Source organism: Giraffa tippelskirchi, chromosome 11, assembly GCF_054371585.1.
Source record: "Giraffa tippelskirchi isolate mGirTip1 chromosome 11, T2T-mGirTip1v1.2.pri, whole genome shotgun sequence".
In the NCBI taxonomy this organism is placed as follows: Eukaryota; Metazoa; Chordata; class Mammalia; order Artiodactyla; family Giraffidae; genus Giraffa; species Giraffa tippelskirchi.
In genome coordinates this window covers 136,027,201-136,047,302 of record NC_137285.1, presented here as the reverse complement: position 1 = coordinate 136,047,302, position 20,102 = coordinate 136,027,201, and the positions used below count along the sequence as shown (strand labels likewise).

General features: G+C 37.5%; 1 protein-coding gene across 6 annotated transcripts in view; it reads right to left on the bottom strand.

Moving 5' to 3' along the window:
* The window catches only part of PDHX (pyruvate dehydrogenase complex component X), a 76,353-nt gene that overhangs the window by 22,973 nt on the left and 33,278 nt on the right, over positions 1 to 20,102 (bottom strand). For 3 of the 6 annotated variants that reach the window (XR_014069220.1, XM_081543448.1, XM_081543446.1), the window contains exons 3-5: positions 13,931 to 14,031; positions 3,804 to 4,003; positions 2,159 to 2,257 (exon numbers count right to left, since the gene is read on the bottom strand). Coding sequence is in view for 4 of the 6 variants with exons in the window: in XM_081543448.1 (XP_081399574.1) it covers positions 2,159 to 2,257; positions 3,804 to 4,003; positions 13,931 to 14,031 (400 nt within the window). In the remaining 2 variants the exon portion in view is untranslated. The remainder of the gene's footprint in view (positions 1 to 2,158; positions 2,258 to 3,803; positions 4,004 to 13,930; positions 14,032 to 20,102) is intronic. The other 3 variants (XR_014069221.1, XM_081543447.1, XM_081543449.1) reach the window with 2 other exon arrangements.

Genomic DNA, 20,102 nt, shown 5'->3' with positions numbered 1-20,102 from the left:
CAATAGAGCAGGTGCCATCTATTTTAATACATTCTTGAAAGACACAAAACTTAAAAATTAATTTAAAATACGATATGCTATGCTATGCTAAGTCGCTTCAGTCGTGTCCGACTCTGTGCGACCCCATAGACGGCAGCTCACCAGGCTCCGCCGTCCCTAGGATTCTCCAGGCAAGAATAATGGAGTGGGTTGCCATTTCTTTCTCCAGTGCATGAAAGGGAAAAGTGAAAGTGAAGTCGCTCAGTCGTGTCCGACTCTTAGCGACCCCATGGACTGTAGCCTACCAGGCTCCTCCGTCCATGGGATTTTCCAGGCAAGAGTACTGGAGTGGGGTGCCATTGCCTTCTCTGAAATACGATATAGTCCCAATGAAAATATCATAGTCTTCCTGCCCAACCCTGCCAGTGGGGCTAGATAAATTATTTAAAATCCATTTGGAAGAATATAAAAAAAAACCAAGAAAACTGGCTTACTGAAAAATAAGAGAAAGGACAGCGCTATCATATTTTATTTAACTTATATGCAGAGTACATCATGTGAAATGCTGGGCTGGATGAAGCACAAGCTGGAATCAAGACTGCCGGGAGAAATATCAATAATCTCAGATATGCAGATGACACCACCCTTATGGTAGAAAGTGAAGAAGAACTAAAGAGCCTCTTGATGAAAGTGAAAGAGGAGAGTGAAAAAGTTGGCTTCCAACTCAACGTTCAAAAAATGAAGATCATGGCATCCAGTCCCATCACTTTATGGCAAATAGATGGGGAAACAATGCAAACAGTGACAGACTTTATTTTTGGAGGCTCCAAAATCATTCGGAGAAGGCAATGGCACCCCACTCCAGTACTCTTGCCTGGGAAACCCCATGGACGGAGGAGACTGGTAGGCTACAGCCCATGGGGTCTCGAAGAGTCAGACACGACTGAGCGACTTCACTTTCACTTTTCACTTTCATGCACTGGAGAAGGAAATGGCAACCCACTCCAGTATTCTTGCCTGGAGAATCCCAGGGACAAAGGAGCCTGGTGGGCTGCCGTCTATGGGGTCGCACAGAGTCAGACACGACTAAAGTGACTTAGTAGCAGCAACTTAGCAGCAAAATCATTGCAGATGGTGACTGCAGCCATGAAATTAAAAGACACTTACTCCTTGGAAGGAAAGTTATGACCAACTTAGACAGCATATTAAAAAGCAGAGACATTACTTTGCCAACAAAGGTCTGTCTAGTCTAAGCTATGGTTTTTCCAGTAGTCATGTATGGATGTTGAGAGCTGGATTATAAAGAAAGCTGAGTGCCAAAGAACTGATGCTTTTGAACCATGGTGCTGGAGAAGACTCTTGGGAGTCCCTTGGACAGCAAGGAGATCCAACTAGTCCATCCTAAAGGAAATCAGTCCTGAATATTCATTGGAAGGACTGATGCTGATGCTGAAACTCCAATACTTTGGCCACCTGATGTGAAGAACTGACTCATTGGAAAAGACTCTGATGCTGGGAGAGATTGGGAGCAGGAGGAGAAGGGAACGACAGAGGATGAGATGGTTGGATGGCATCACTGACTTAATGGACCTGAGTCTGAGCTAGCTCCGGGAGTTGGTGATGGACAGGGAAGCCTGGTGTGGTGCAGACCTTGGGGTCGCAAAGAGTCAGACACAACTGAGCAGCTGAACTGAACTGATCAGATTTTAAAGCATACTGTAAAATATTTCTAATTAGGAGTGTGGTTCAAAAAACAAATAAGGTACTAATTCATGGATAGACTGAATGGAATAGAAAATAAAAATGGAAAATAGAAAAGAAAATCTAAAATGAGATGGAAATTGCTTTGATCATACACATGTGATTGCATCATTAGCTCATACGAACTTAAAACAATAAGATTCACCACTCTGCACACTAATTTTCTCCATTTATCATCATTTCTAAGGTTCTGGCTTAGTTATCAAATTAGAACTGTTCTTCAGTAATGCTGCAATTATTAAAAAAAAAAACCTTTGCATAAAATACAATTTTATGCTGACAAAAGCAATTAAAAGTACAAAAGAACAGTGGATTTCCTTTTAAATCTTACACTGAGTAAGTCCTTCTTTAAACACTTTCAGAAATAGATGGTCATGGTAAATTCTGGAACTGGGAACTACAGAAAGTGCACACATACTCTTTAGTGAATATCCCTCGAGGACCAGTGGCCGTGCCCTGGTTAGCATCCAGTGCGTGCTTTTCCAGAATATTGCGGGCAGCTGGACTTAAACGGAACCTAAGAAGAAAATATAAAATTAAAGGAACCAATTAACACTTACATTTGATTCCAAATATCAACAGCTTTGCTGATAATTAGAAAAATAAAAACTTATATAATGAAGCTAAAACAACTCCTACAGATAGTGACAGTCAAATAAGTTAATCTGTACTAATCTGGTTTATTTTACTAATAAGACATTTTCATACAAATTTAATTACTATTCTAAAATATTAAAAGAAACTATATTGTTCCTTCGTGTAGTTTTTATTATAGTAAGATATGTGTAAAATTTACCATTTGAAGCATTTTTAGGTGTTTTTGAGTGGATTAAGTACACTAACAACGCTGTGCATCCATCACCACCATCCATCTCCAGAACCTTATCATCCTCCCAAAATGAAACTCCACGCCAATCAATAACTCTCCATTCCTTCCTCCCACCAGCCCCTGGCAACCATCACGTTATTGTCTTTACTAATTTGACTACTCTAGGTAACTCGTTAAGTGAAATCATTCATTATTTGTCTTTTTGTGATTGGTTTATTTTACCCACATATCTTCAAGATTCATCCATATTATGTGTCAGCATTTCTTCCCTTGTTAAGACTAGCATTCCATTGTGTGTGTGTATATATATATGTGTATACAATATATATACACACATATATATTGTATATCGAGCTCTAACACCTGTCAGAAACTCAAATGCAGGGTAGTTAGAAAAGAAACGTTATAAAGTTCTAATTCCATTTTATACCAGTTATACATTTGAAATTGGAATTCACATTGCAGTAATTAGGATTCCATAAATAGGAATACAATATGAAGTTTGGTACACTCAATTCCATTCTGGAATCTTAAAACCTAACTCAGAAATTCAATGCTGACACTGAATATTTGCTTTGCTCTCCACAGGATGTATAGGGCCTTCATAGTACTTGTAATATTTAGGTACTCAATACTATTTGTCTGTGGAATAAACGATGATGGTAAAATAATCATTCCTAGATCTCAGTTTCCTAAGGGAAGAAAGGGAAGATCAGCAACTTCTTACTTAATCTACAAAGATGTTTTAAATAGGATAATGATTAAAATATTTCAAAAGTTGCATAATCTTTTTTTAAAAAAACAAACAAAACACAAACATTATTCAAATAAGTGTTCCTTGTGGCTCAGATGGTAAAGAATCTGCCTGCAATGTAGGAGACCTGGGTTCAACCCCTGACTCAGGAAGATTCCCTGGAGAAGGAAATGGCTACCCACTCCAGTATTCTTGCCTGGAGAATCCCATGGACAGAGGAGCCTGGCGGGCTAAAGTCCGTGGGGTCACAAAAGAGCCAGACATGACTGAGCAACTAATACTTACCATGTTCACATTTAGATCAGAAAATAGATTAAAGAATGTACCATTTTGGAGAAGGGAATGGCAACCCACTCCAGTATTCTTGCCTGGAGAATTCCATGGGCAGAGGAGCATGGCAGGCTACAGTCCATGGGGTCTCAAATAATTGGACATGACCGAGTGAATTTCACTGTCATTTATTCAACTGAACGTACTCACTGCAGTTTTCCTGGTGCGTGTTCCTTCTTGACAGGGGTAGAAATCTGTGGTTCTGGTGAGGGGGGAGGCACTGATGGTTTTGCAGCTGGTGGTGGAGGACCTATATCTTTAGGAATTTCAACATGTTTCCAATCTTCTCCTTCTTCAACTAGCAAACCAATCAGTGAACCCAACCGTATATTTTTAGATCCTTCCGCCACCTATATTTCAAAAAGAAAATAATTGCAGAGAAAGATTCATGACTTCGTGAAGCAGTTTATTCTTTGGATAATTCTGTACCTGTTAGAAATCTCTCTTAAAATGAGCTAAAACCTACATCTGAGCTAGCCTACCTCCTCCCTTCCACTCAACATGTTCCTTGCCTATGTTCCCCCACTTACCCCTTCCTTCACCACTCTCCTCCTTTGTTACTAATGCTAACTCCTGAAATTAAAAAAAAAAAACGGAGCATCTCTCCTCTTTCTGACAGGCTTCAAATACATAAGAGCTACCATTACCATCTTCCTTTTGATGTCATTCAGTACAAATCTAAAATAAGAGCTGTAGTTACATATCTTAACTATTTGTCTTTCCCAGATAGTTTCCACAATGGCTTAGGAATTCCACCACCTCATACGGGATTAATTCCTTCAAATAAGTCACATGCACCAAAATTAAAGTAAAATCTTTTCAGTAAACTTAATCTCTGGAAAAAAATGTCCCATTGTATGGATGGAATTGGTTAATTACTTTGGTTAACAATAAGTGTGTGTGTGTGTGTGTGTGTGTGTGTGTGTGTGTGTGTGCACTTAGTCTCTCAGTTGAGCCCAACTCTCTGCGACCCCATGGACTGCAGCCCGTCAGGCTTCTCTGTTCATGGGATTCTCCAGGCCAGAATCCTGGAGTGGGTAGCCATTCCCTTCTCCAGCAGATCTTCCCAACACAGGGATAGAACCTAGGTCTCCTGCATTGCAGGCAGATTCTTTACCATCTGAGCCACCAGGGAAGTCCATAGTAAGTGTCCTTTCCACATTTCTTTTTCCCTTGTACGTATAATTACAAAATCTAAGACATAGAGTAAAACCTTGTGAGTTTTCTGTAAGTATATGAGAAACATGGTGGTGTCTTAGCTAACCATTCTTTCATCAGTTTAGCTCAGTTCAGTTCAGTCACTCAGTCGTGTCCAACTCTTTGTGACCCCATGAATCGCAGCACACCAGGCCTCCCTGTCCATCACCAACTCCTGGAGTTTACCCAAACTCATGTCTATCAAGTCAGTGATGCCATCCAGCCAACTCATCCTCTGTCATCCCCTTCTCCTCCCGGCCCAATTCTTCCCAGTATCAGGGTCTCTTCCAATGAGTCAACTCTTCGCATGTGGCCAAAGTATTGGAGTTTCAGCTTCAACATCAGTCCTTCCAATGAACACCCAGGACTGATCTCCTTTAGGATGGACTGGTTGGATCTCCTTGAAGTCCAAGGGACTCTCAAGAGTCTTCTCCAACACCACAGTTCAAAAGCATCAATTCTTTGGCGCTCAGCTTTCTTCACAGTCCAACTCTCACATCCATACATGACTACTGGAAAAACCACAGCCTTGACTAGATGGACCTTTGTTGGCAAAGTAATGTCTTTGCTTTTTAATATGCTGTCTAGGTTGGTCATAACTTTCCTTCCAAGGAGTAAGCGTCTTTTCATTACATGGCTGCAATCACCATCTGCAGTGATTTTGGAGCCCCCAAAAATAAAGTCTGACACTGTTTCCACCGTTTCCCCATCTATTTCCCATGAAGTGATGGGACCAGATGCCATGAACTTAATTTTCTGAATGTTGAGCTTTAAGCCAACTTTTTCACTCTCCTCTCTCCCTTTCATCAAGAGGCTTTTTAGTTCCTCTTCACTTTCTGCCATATAGATAATGTCAATTAAATGCATAAATAAAGACAAGATGACTTTTTAATGCAAATATATTTTAAGCATTTTGGCAGGGTTAATTTATAAAGAAAAGGTTGATTCTTATTTAATTATTAAAAGAAGTCCCTGGAGAACCTTCGGATGATATTGTAAGTTCAGTACTGGAAGAAAATGTCATTCCTTTAAAATTTTCTATTATTCTCTTTCAATTACTTTAAATAAGGTTCATTAGAGACATACTTTAATGAATAATATACTGTAGGATGTTCACTAATATAGTAATTATAAGTAAAAGTGTTAACAGAATGGGGTTGACATTTCTAAGTAACACTAATTTTCATGCTTATTAGTATGTGCACTATTAAAATAATAAGTTTTTAGAGTTAGGAAGCTTCCTAAACTTACTAATTACTGATGGAGCAAAATACATATAAAAAACTGGTATAAAAAACTAAATAAAGATGTTTAATGAATAGCAGCTGAGGAAAAATGATAAACAATCCAAGAACAATTTGTTTGTTTGTCACATACTAACATGGTTTACTTCTTTGGACTGCTCATTTTTTTTGACTATGTCAAAAAGATGAGTTAAGATTACTAATAGGTTAACATTTTTTCTTCTTTTAAAAATGTCTCTTTGCTTGTTTGCTGCTGCTGCTGCTAAGTTGCTTCAGTCGTGTCCGACTCTGTGCGACCCCGTAGACAGCAGCCCACCAGGCTCCCCTGTCCCTGGGATTCTCCAGGCAAGAACCCTGGAGTGGGTTGCCATTGCTTTCTCTGATTTGCTTGCTTATGAACTGCTAACTCAAAATCACAAAGTAAAATGACCAATCTTCTTAAAAAATTGATAGAAGAAAGTATTAAGTGATATGAAGTCCATTTGATGTTAATTCCTATCAAAACTGAACCAGAAACAGGATCAATATCCAAGTTCAAAGAACACCACTCAAATAGAAAGCATGTTTAAAAAAAGAGGTTTATCCTAGAGATATTAACAGGTTTCTGAAACCAGATATTATACTGAATCTGAAACTGACACCTCACCTTCTGTTTCATTTATTGCAATAAATCATATAAATGATTCCGTATATACCCTACCTATTGATATCTTCAGAATAATGAGCATTTAGTATCATTCTCCTTTTCACCATATCTAAGTATTAAGTAAATTTTATTTTTAACTACTCATATTTTTCCATTAAAAAATGACATGATGGAACATGAAACCCAAATGCAATGAACAGTGGTATACTACCACACAACTTGAATATATTAATAGAAGGTAAAATAAAACAATGTCTATTATAGTTCCATTTAAAGCCACACTAAAGACACTATACAAACTTAAAGATCACTTCTCTTTTTCTATTCCCTTAGTGCAGTAAGAGATCTTTTAGAGGTGTGTTAGTTTCCTGTAGATATTTGCCGACGGTGTAGTCAGAAAATATTTAAAACTGATGAAGACTTAGTAACAAAAGAATAAATTATGCTCTTTTCAAAGCTGTGTTGAGAAACCAAACGAGCCTTTGTTACTGCTCCCCGAGTTAGGACTGTGGATGTGCTTTGCTCTATGACAGCATCTGGAGCTTAATGACACCTCAGAGGCCCAGGTCTTTTCCCAGGCACTTGACTTCCTTGATCAAAACTCTCTCCTACTCTTGTGTCACTGATTTCTTAATACTAAAAGAATGAGTTTTACACTTATTTCTGCTAAAACAGCTCAATAATGCTCAAATATTGGATCTAGAGTCTGTCATTTAAATTAATAGGCTCCCCTCCCAATTGTCTACAGGTTCCTTAGGTTTCAATGCTGGCTCTGCTACTGACTAGCTATGTGACCTTGGTGAGGTTTACCTCACCCTGCCTGTTTCTTCAACTGTAAAATGGAAATAATAACAGTAACTACTTCACAGAATTATTGTATGAAGTAAATGAGTTATGTATAAGACACTTAGAATAGTACCAGACATCTAGGAAATGCTACATAGATGGGAAAGATGCTATTATTATGATTACAGTGGTGTCTTTCTCCAAGTTATTTTTCTTTGTATAACATATATATATGTATTTATTTAAATTCATACCTTATGGACATATTTATTTATTTATTTCTCTCCTCCATTTTTTTTTCAACTTATTGCCCTCAAGGTGTATCTTTGTTGTTACAAATGGCAAGATTTCATTCTTTTTTATGGCCAAATAGTATTCCATTGTGTATTTATACTCCAGTTTCTTTATCCATTCACTCGCTAATAGACACTTAGGTAGTTTCTATATCTTGGCTGTTAAATAATCCTGGAATAAACATGGTAATGCAGATATCTTTTTGAGTTAGTGTTTTCTTTTTCCTTGGGTAAATATCAGAGAAGTGGAATTGCTGGATCATATGATAGCTCTATTTTTAAATTTTAGGAACCTCCATACTGCTTCCCATAGTAGCTGTACCATAACAGTTTACAGTCCCACCAAGAGTATACAGGAATTTCCTTTTCTCCACATCCTCATCAACACTTGTTTCCTATCTTTTTTTTTTTTTAAATAAATTTACTTATTTTAGTTGGGGGCTAATTACTTTACAATATTGTAGTGGTTTTTGCCATACATTGACATGAATCAGCCATGGGTCCACATGTGTTCCCCATCCTGAACCCTCCTCCAACCCCCCTCCCCATCCCATCCCTCTGGGTCATCCCACTGCCCCAGCCCTGAGCATTTGTCTCATGCATCGAACCTGGAATGGTGTTCTGTTTCACATACAATAATATACGTGTTTCAATGCTATTCTCTCAGAACATCCCACCCTCACCTTCTCCCTCAGAGTCCATAAGACTGTTCTATGCATCTGTGTCTCTTATTCTGTCTCGCATATCTTTTTGATAACAGCTATTCTAACAGTCGTGAGGTAATACCTCATTGTGGTTAGATTTGCATTTCTCTGATGATTAATGATGTTGAGCATCTTTTCATGTAACTGTTGGCCATCTGCATGTCTTCTTTGGAAAAATGTCTATTCAGATCTTCTGCCCATTTTTAAATTGGATTGCTTGTTTGTTTTTTTTCTATTGAGTTGTATGACTTCTTTATGTATTTTGGATATCAGCCCCTTATCAGATACATGACTTACATATATTTTCTCCCATTCTGTAGGTTGCCTTTGCATTTTGCTAATGGTTTCCTTTGCTGTAGAAAGCTTTTCTGTTTGATAATAGTCCCACTTGTTTATTTTTGCTTTTGTTGCTTTCACTTTTTTGTGTCAAAAAATCATAGCTGAGACCTATGTTAAGGACTTTACCAAGTTAGGGTTAGGGTTATTTTTAAAACAAAAAATATACTCAACATGGATCAAGCAGGAACTACAGGGAAGTGCCCCTCATTGCTAAAGGTTGGAAATTCATACAAAAAGGCCCAGCCCTGAGGCTGGCAGCTGCTGCTGCTGCGGCTAAGTCACATCAGTCGTGTCTCTGTGCAACCCCACAGACAGCAGCCCACCAGGCTCCTCCGTCCCTGGGATTCTCCAGGTAAGAATACTGGAGTGGGGTGCCATTGCCTTCTCCAGAGGCTGGCAGCACTAGAGTGTAAATAGCAGCAAGTGAGACACTGAGGTGGTGAGGCCTATGACAAACTATTTCTCAATATACATATACATACAGAGTCTGAATTCTATCCATAGGCCCAGACCCCTAGTATGAGTTCTCTTTACCAGAGACATCCCCACAAGCTGAAATGTATTTTATCTGCAAAAGTGCTAAAAGACAGTCCCGTTAATAAGCTCACCAGTCTATCCAAGGATATGAGATACTGAAGACACAATATATCTACAGCAGTACTTCCCAGGAGAGAAATTGTTTGAGGGGGTTCATTCCATTAAAGGTGCTCATAAATACTGTCTGTTTTGATTCTGACATTAAAAAACAATCAGTAAGTTAAGAAATTATTTAAATAGTTTTCTTCTTTAAAACAGAAGAGCTTGAGAGTTGCTAAGTGAGGACTGAAGGAGCACACACCATGTTTAGTAGAAATGAGCTGAGTCACATGACTGACTTAAAAGTTGGTTTAAAACCAGTCCAGATTTTCCCATCATAGTTTGAACCATTATACAGTTTGAAATTTTTGTTCTTTAATATATATATATATTTAACTTATATGCACAATGAACAGTGGTTTAAAAGGAAGATACGTAAGAAACAATGAAGCAGAAAACAAATCAACTACAAGCTAAAATGCAGAGGGGAGAAGAAACACTTAAGTCCTTGAATACCGGTTTGCCTGGCGCTCAAGTGCTGGGCACTGTTCTTGCACAGTATTAAGTTATTTAATTCTCTTAAAAACCTTTTCAAATTATAGAGTAACTCTAAATATATTTGAAGCCAATCTTAAACTCTCCAAAAAAAGTCATCTTAATATTCTATTTTATTGTTATTTAATCACTAAGTCATGTTCAACTCTTCGTGACCCCGTAGACTGTAGCCCTCCAGGCTCCTCTGTTCATGGGATTTCCTAGGCAAGAATACTGGAGTGGGTTGCCATCTTCTTCTCCAGGGAAACTTTATGACCCAGGGATCGAACCTGTGTCTCCTGCATTAGCAGGAAGATTCTTTACCAATGAGCCATCAGAGAATCCCCTCCATTTTATTACTTTACCATTTAAAACATCTGCTATCTAATTTGCTGAATAATAAATTTAAGACTAAACTTATGAACTGATACAAGTGTAACAGTTTAAGGTTTTTACATGACAATTTACTAGTGTGATTAAATGAGAATTTAACAACTCTCTCAGTAGCTTAATTGGAAATAAATCATAAAATTATCTATACTGGCAGCAGTTATTCTTTATTAATATTATTAAGTGTCTAAGCTTTTTTTCTGGCTCTAAATGAGCCACCAGGACTATCCTGGTGGTTCAGACAGTAAAGCGTCCGCTTACAATGCAGGAGACCTGGGTTCAATCCCTGAGTTGGGAAGATCTCCTGGAGAAGGAAACGGCAACCCATTTCCCATCAAGAATAAGAATTCAATATTCTTGCCTGGAAAATCCCATGGACGAAGGAGCCTGGTAGGCTACAGCCCGTGGGGTTGCAAAGAGTTGGACACAACTGAGCGACTTTACTTTCAAGCTTTTTTCCTGGCTCTAAATGAAATACAATAATTAATATTTTAGATTTAAAATGGAACTCAGATGTAAAAATTATGAGTACTAAGAAAAGAATAAACTTGGGGTGGAGGAGAAAATAAAAAACTCTCGAAGACTATGGAAATAAATCCCTATGAAGAGCAAAACAGGTTATAATTCCTAATCTTTCAAATATGTGGGCAAACTAAAAATTGGAGTTTTATATCATCACCTGCCTTTTAATAAGCTCAATTAACCAACTCCTTGATTCTGAAAGTAAGATTCTCTTACATGTATTCCTATAAAAATCATTTTATTATGGGTGCTAATATGAGAATTATTCCAGAATGAAAGATAAAGGTGTAACTTGCAAATGGGAAGGTTAAGAATGGAGGGGGGTAAAAGGCTTTAAAAGTATCAGTAATACACCTTAATTTTCCCTCCATTTTTCCCCCTATAAAATTGCACATACTGTGATATGAATATACTCCTATTCCTATTATCCAATAAAGCCACAGAGCTCTAAAACACATACATACAGCCTTTGGCAAGGAAATAGCTATTTGTACAACTAAAGATGTTATCAATCATACCACCTCACACCACCTTTTCAGAGCTTTGGGGCCCAGATGAATAGGTACTCCTGACCTAAGACATCATTATTAATCTGAAATGTATTAATGAGCACCTGAGTGAAAAATGCAATCAATTCTGGTAGACTTTCATAGCCAAACAATCCAGAACTGAGGCCAAAGACACAGCTTGACAAAAGCACACACAGCTGGGCTTATTACATGTGCTAATTCAAACAACGTTTTTCCTTTTCAAAATGCTGCATAAATTAGTGAAAGAAACTATTTTTGGTACAAACATTTACTTTTTTCTAGTTATAAAGGTACAGAACTTTTAGTCTTCCATTCATATTTCCTCCTAGGAAGTATTTTCAACAATGTGTTTTAACATGGCTATCAATAGGGAAGACAACAATTGAAAGGAATTTTGACAAATTAGAATGCAAAAAATAAAATATTAAGTATGACATTCCAAAGTACAGTCTCTGGATAGAATGTACAAAAAGAAGGCATTATATCCATGGTCAAAGTGGAGGTGAGCTGGTGGCTCAAAAGTGAGGCCACATTAAGGGACTACTAAGAGATGTGCAGCGTGTCTGTACAAATCACGCTACAGAGGCACGGATGGATGCTTAATGTCTAGTCACAAAAACCAACACAAATTATGAGATAAATATGCAGGCTGAAATGGGGGTATGGTCATCAAGACTGAATGAATAAGTGTAATAAAAATGCGAACAGTGATGTTTACCAACACTTGGTGGGTGATAGGCCTTGTAATGAGCATATATGCATTATCTCAATCTCTACTATTACCCCATAACCTAGGATATTACAGCTACCTCCACTTTACTAGGAACGCTAAAGAATTTGCTAATCATGACATAACTAATAACTGGAAGAAGTGATCATCTGTATGAATCAGGTAACAGTGTGATTCCAGAGCCTACAATCTTAGCTGCTGTACCACACTATCCATTAACTGTCCTAGAAGGTAAGAAACAAACACACTCTATCAGTGAGTATACCATGTAACTGCAGATAGGCTTTATGCATTTTATTTCACTTACTTTTCACATAAACTCTAATATTCCATTATAAAAAAAAATGCCTATTATAGAAAATTAAGAATATAGAGAAAAACAGAAAAAAAGAGAATCATTTAGTTCTACTACTCAAAGACAAACCTCAAATTTTTATAACATTTTTCTAATCATGTCTATATTTATATTTTTATTTAAAGTTCTGTAAGACTGTAATCACCATCTATACATAATTATAAAAGCATTTTTCCAAAATTTTTTGAATTTTTGTTAACTTATAATGAAATCACATTTTCTCCTAGGAACTATTTTTTAATGGCTACATGATATTTCCTTCTGTTAATTAAGTAACCTCTCTTGTATTGCTACACATTTTTGTTGAAGGGTTATACTAACTTCAGCATGTAATAATACAACTAAAGTTTTCCAAGTAACAGCTTCATATTTTTAATTAGTTATAAAGCAAAGACTGTTCAGAGAAGTTTTCAAAATTACTACAGTATATTAAAACTTAGATCTAAAAGGAAATGACCTTGGTTTTACTAGACCCACAGCATATTTTCTTTTGCTCATGTAACAGAATATATGCTATCAAAAGATATGACTGTCAACAACATGCAAGGATGTGAAATATTCCATACACATATCTTTTTAGGGCTTCCCAGGTAGCACAGTGGTAAAGAATCTACCTGCCCATGCAGGAGAGACATGGGTTTGATCCCTAGGTCGGGAAAATCCCCTGGAAGAGGAAATGGCAACCCACTCCAGTATTGTTGCCTGGGAAATCCCACGGACAGAGGAGCCTGGCGGGCTACAGTCCATGGGGTCACAAAGAGTCAGACACGACTGAGCACATAATCACAGGTACATTTTTATGCAATTATATTTTAAACAATTGTAAAAATATAAAGGATGAATACAACTGTAAGGATGAGGAAGTACCAGGAAACTTAGTGTGGCTATGAAACCCACATGCAAGACTCTGCACAGGACAACTTCAAATACTCTTGTCTAGCGAAAGGAGATGAGCTAACTTTATACACTTTTCAGGCCTGGGAGTCCTGAGGATAGATGAAGACAAGATTTCTCGTTGTCATGAGATTATAGTAAAACATTTCTTTAAAAAAGAATTTATCAACTACAAACTTGGAAACTGCAAGCTCAAGCTTTAACTATTGTTCTCTTTGTCTTTAAATTTCACCTTGAAGACTTCTCTCATCCCTCAGGTCAGAATACTTCTCATTTTCCACTAGAGAACCCAAAATACTGAGCACCTTTATCACAGCTGAAATAGTTCTATGTTGTCTGATCATCACTGATTATTATTAGACCTTAACACTGAAATATTTTAAACATCTGAATTTAAAATGTATTATGTAGATATAATACAACATACAACCGCAATAACATGAACAAAGAGGTACAAATAAACACTAACTCAATTTCAAAGAACCTGACAGTTAAGAAACCTTCATCTTGTTGAAGACAATCAAAATAAAAACTTACCACTATTTTGGCCAAGATGCCATCATCACTTGCATCTAAGGTAACCACAGCTTTGTCAGTCTCTATTTCACATAAGGCATCTCCAGCACTCACAGCTTCACCTACAAAACAAGACTGGGTTTGTTTTGTTTTTTACATATGAATATTAGTTATGTGAGTTGGTAGGTGTAAAGTGTTTAAAACATGATAATAAGTATCAAAATACTCAACAGCTACTTCTGGGCTGTGGAATGACAAATAATTCTTATATTGTGTGTATGTTTCTGTGTGTTTCTGTTTATATGTATACGTATGCTTTGTCACATTTTCCAAAAGCCCAATAATGACATAAGTTATATCTCTTATAATAAAAAAGTGATCACAGATTATTGAGCAAATATTAAATCACATTTTATGGAGAATAGTAGGGGATGCATATCCTCCTCTGAACAAATCAATTCCAGACCCAACAGTCCTTTCTTTTGAATATATTTTGACTATCATTCCTTAAGAAAACAGTTTTACAATTAATAGCACCTCTTAACATCTTAAGCAAGTTCAGAAACCCTGCTGGCACAGAGCAAAAATGAATAAAAACATATGAAGCATGATGAGAGAAAATCAAAGACACAGCCAAGGTCAAATAAGAAACGTTTCTGTGCAACAGATATGGTATGGATATTCAAATTTACCGAGCAGAACCTGACCTGCTGGCTTCTGGATCTAAAAGCAGGTGGTACAGAGGAAGGGTGATGTATAGTGGTTTTCTTTGGCGCAAAGGGAACTAAAAGCAGGCATCAATTCTTTCCTTAAGGCTAGGGCTGGATCATGGCTCTACTTACAAAAGGAGACTGACAAGACGAGGAACCCAAACCTCTGACTAGAACTATGGCTTTAAAGCAGAACTGTGGGTCTAATAAGGTACTAATAAGGGAACAAAAACTACCTAAAGACCAGGAACAGAGCCAAGCCACCCTCTGGTTCCATTAGTGCATCTGCCAGTATACCAAATATCAACAAAATCTAACAAAATCCCTAGATTGAGGGGTGAGGAAGGGGAGACTCAGGGAACAGGTGGGAAGACATTGAAATTAAAACAAAAACATTCCCCTCAAAAGTAAATGGCAAAACAAAGTTCCAAAACATGAAGAAATTTAATGCCAAGAAAGAAAATCACAGAAATCATGAATCGACTCAGAAATTCACTTCAGATGTAATGTTTAGTGCAACCCACCAAAGATTTTAAAATAAGTATCTTAAGGATGTTCAGAAACAGAAATGAAGGTATAAGATCCATCACAAGAACAAGAGATTAAAAAGAAAAATAATGTACAGAAACAAAACATTATCAGGTTGAAAGGGAAAAACAAAAACTAAACTGGAAATTTTAGAAATGAAGAATACAGTGAATGAAATTTTATTAAAAAAAAAAACAGTCAATGGATATATTCTACAGGTGAGGTAGTGAAAGAATGATTTAGTAAATTAAAGATAGCTTCAATGAACTACCTGGAACTTAACATGAGCAGACAAAAAGTTAAGGAGAAAAGAGCAGTTAAGGACATAAATTGAGGCTGCAACATTTGTCCAAAGGAGTTCCAAGGGAAGAGATGGGAGAGAATAGTGGAGAAACAGTAACTGAAGAGATAATTGCTGAGAATTTCCCAGAACTGAAAAGAGATACGTATCTTCAAAATGAAAGAGTACTGAGTGAGTTCACAGTGTGGTGATCCACGATGTATTGACTAGAAGGGGACATAGGGAGTCTTGGAACTTGCTGGAAATATTCTGCATTGTGACTAGGTGTTGGTAACCTGGATACACGTGCATATAAAAATTAACTGAGTTTACACTTTGTGCAGGTAATACCTTGATGAAAACAATCACTGCATACACATGACTCCACATTGTAGATACACTGCACAGAAGTTGCATACAGTCAACAATAGAAACACAATCTTAAACGCTATCAGAGGGAAAAAAAATAGATTACCTCAATGGAATGACAGACTGAGAGCACACTTCTCAGCAGCTGCAATAGAGGTCAGAAGACAATGGAGTAATATCTTCAAAAAGCTGAGGAAAAATAACTGTCTAGAATTTTATATACAGCCAAACCACCATTCAAGAATGAAGGAAAAGTATTCTTTAGATACATAAAGGCTAAGAAAATTTACCACTTATTGATGAGCTACTACAAAATGCAGTTTATCAAAGAGAAAAGTAGACAGAGGAGACTCATGGCCTATGCAAAACAAGTTAGCACAGGAAGTGATAAAGTGTCAACTATTAATCATTTAAAAGGTAATTTCTGAGGGATTAAAAAAGTTTACAACTCAAACACTAAAAAAATACTAAGATGGATAAGGTTATTTTTGGCTTGATAAAACATACAGAACTTTGATATAGACAGGAGAAAAAAATACCAGATAACTCTACATTCCACTGGCAAAACATAATTAAATATGTATCCTAAAAACTTAATGGTGTATGCCAAAAATATAAAAATGGAAATACAACCTACAGCATTCATAAAAGCAGGAAATAAAGAAAATAAAATTTATTATCTAATTAAAGGCAGATGCATGAAAAGAATAAAAACAGAAAACACAAAAATGGCAGAAGTTCAAACATACCAGTAATTGCAATTAATATAAATGGATTAAAACCACCTATTGAAAGTAAGATATTATCAAAACAAATAAAAAAAAATAAAATCTGGGAAAATGTTGCTTATAAGAAACAGACCTAAAACAAAAATAGAATAAAAGGAGAAAGAAAATATAAAACACAGAAACACACCCCCTTGCATACACACCAAAAATAGCTGGCATAGCAATATGAATAGGCATACTCAATAAAAGAACATGAAGGAAAATCTAAAATGCTGAAATAACAAATATGCTCTAGAAGTTCACTGTACTAAAACTCCTTCACTGTATACCAAGATTTTCACATAGATGGTTATAATATACCTCAGTTAAAATAGTTCAGAACAACCAATACAAACTATTTTAATGAAATAAACTATCTGTTAGATATTTATTGAACACCTAATAGGCTCTCTCTGTCTAACCCCAGAGATATTTTCCTACTTAGCCAATATTTACTGAAAATATATTACAGCACTGAGGATTCAACAGTGAGGGGAAAATAAAAAACAAAACGGTTAAGATTTCTGACCTCATGAAGCTTCCTTACTATCTTGTGACAAATTAAGTGGAAATTACAGTGGGATTAGGTGAAGTCAGGATGCTATGGCAACATTCAGGAGGGGCATCTAATTCAGTTTTTGGTAGATGGGAGAAGACTTTCTTTAAAAAAAAAAAAATCTGAGCCTGAAAAGACGAGGAGGAGGCAATCTAGTAAAGGGGCAAGTGATCCAGGCAGAAAGCACAGCATACTCAAAGCCCTCAAGGCAAAAGAGAACAGGAAACTTCAAAGGATCTGGCTAATAGTACCTGACAGAAGTGACGAGAGATGAGGCTGGTGAAGTAAGCAGGAATCAGACTCAAAAAGGAATCTTGTCTGTCACTCAGAGAAAGCTACTGTGCCAGATTATACAAGCTCACATTACTTCTTCATCTGACACATCGCAAAGGGAAAGGAATCACACCCTAATACGTTTCTGCTGTAACCATGGAATAAACAACTGAAAGAGGCAACCTAGCAGTTAAATCCTTCTAGACACCTAGGAAAGACATTCTGCCCATAGGAAAACTATAAAATAGTGTTTTGCCATTTGTGCTCGCCTGGTTCAAATTCCAAACACCCTTTGAGAATCGTTCACAAATTGTATCTCAGCCATAGATGAACCTAGATCATTTTGTTCCTATTTCTGAATCCCTAGAGTAGTTGTAATTAATCACAAGTTGCACTATGAAATGTTATGTCCCTGCTATTAATTATTTTTTAAAAATGGGTTTTCCTCTATTTATCAAACTATGAACTTCACAATAGGAATAGGACGAACCTCAGGTGTTTCACCCTCTGCCTCATTCCCAAGACTCCAGGTAGTGCCTCATACATAATAAGTGTGAGATTAAAACATTTCAGGAAAAAATTGAAGTAATATCACAATTCCTCATTTCCTTATAAAGTATACATCAAACTGTCCTTTAAACAAAGCTGAACTGTTTCTTTCAGTTCCACATTTGATTTGTAGCATGTTTCTGACATTTAAAAACTTATGTATCCTGTCTCCTTTTAATTTTAATTAAATGTACACCCATTCACAAAAAACAGACATACATATTAGCTATATGAGAGTCCTGAGAGGGAGATAAAATGTAAAGAAACACGGAGAGAAGCATCTAATTATGTGGTGAACTTTCCCCAGGAACCACAGCAAGGTTTAAAACATTGTATTATGTAAGGCACATCACCCCTAATATCACACAACTAAGCTTCTACATACACATCAATAATCAAAGATAAAGTAAAAGCCAAAGAAAAATTTTGAGCCATGAGGATTCCAAATATACTCAGTTTCAGCCTTGGTCAACAATTTAGTGCCATAACTTGGAGAGCCTGCAAGGCACAGGAGTTACAAGGAGCTCTTCCAACACAGACACAGGTTTATTCCAAGCCCGGACACTTACTGGTTGGTAATTTTGACCAAGTTACTTATTACTCTCTCTCTGACTCTAAGGAAGATTTTGAATGTACAGCCATTAGGAAAGAAAAGTCATGAAACTGCCAATGTTAACTCTTCACATATCTCTTCAAAAAACACTTCACAACATCTTTAGATTAAAAAGTTAGAAATGTTATGAATGACCGTTGAGAACCAAGATTCACTCTAGTTCCCTACTGCATGTGTATCATTTCAGACAGATCATTCAACACACATTTAGTACATAAGGCATCTATCAGGAAGCACGGCACGTAAACACAACAGTAAGATGTGACTGTCCACAAGGAGTTCAGAGTCTAGAGCAGAAGCCTGAGAGGCTAGTACAGAGCATCACGGCCGGCGTGAGGCGACAGACGGCTCCTCAGCTGCCGCGAGGAGGAGGGCTGACAGGCTGTAGAAGCAGACAGCGGCCTCGCCGTGTTCCTGCGTGTCCCTGCGCCATCGCCTCGCGGTGCGGGTCAGCAGCCGAGGTGGAGCGGGCCCGGAGCGAGAGTGCGGGCCCCAGGAGGGGCCAGAGCAGAGGCCCGCCCGGGGGCCGCTCCCCAGCACCGAAGCCAGCATGGTCATCATGCTGAGCCTTTGTCCGGGTGGGCGGCTGAGGACTGGAGTACACGCAGGCATCCCTTTCTCTTTCAGATTCTGGGTGTGTCCAGACCAGACAGTTAATGGTGATCTGTATCAACTAAGCACATTCTATGACTTTCGCAAAATAATTCTGTTCTGCCCAATGTTAAGAATAAAAGTCTTTATTGTGTGGTGGTAGCGGTGGGAGACCGAGTAAGTCTCCTCTACATGAACATTAAAGAAAACACCTCCTCTTAGTGTTAAATTGAACCATGATGACAACTATGATGAGAGACAAAATAATTGTTTATCAACACAAATATTTACTTGCTGCCCCTATGTGAATGACACTGCGCAAGGCCTGATGGTAAATAATAATAGACAGACCTGCTTCAAGAAGTTTCTAGTCTGACTGAGGAAGAAGACTAACAAGCAGGCCAAGAAGTCCCATCCAGTCAGTGCCAACGCAGCGTAGGAGGATAGAGAAGGGGCCCCTAGTCAGGGTTTGCCAACTCTTTCCATCACACATGAAAAGATACCATTTGTATGCCCCGCGACCCCGAGCAACTCAGCTCCTAGGCCATCTGAAGTCCTACTCTGAGGGCTGAAGGCATGAATAGTTGTTTGAGAAGGAAACTGCTGGGCAAAGTTAACCTCCCTTACATCCCTCTGGCTCTTAAATTTTACTGCAATGCCCATCAAACATGTGGCTAGTGGCTATTACACTGGGCACTGCAGACACAGAATACTTCCATCACCACAGAAAGCTCTATTGAATAATAATCTGTAATTCCACTCACCAACTCTAGAATTCTGACATAATAGAAATATTAACAATAAATGTGAAATACTATTCATAATGATGAAATGTCATTCAGCAATAAAAGGAATGAATTGCTGATACATGCTACAACATGGATGAAATGCAAAATCATGCTAAGTCAAAGAAGCCAGTCACAAAAGGCTTCATAAAACATGATTCTATTTACATTA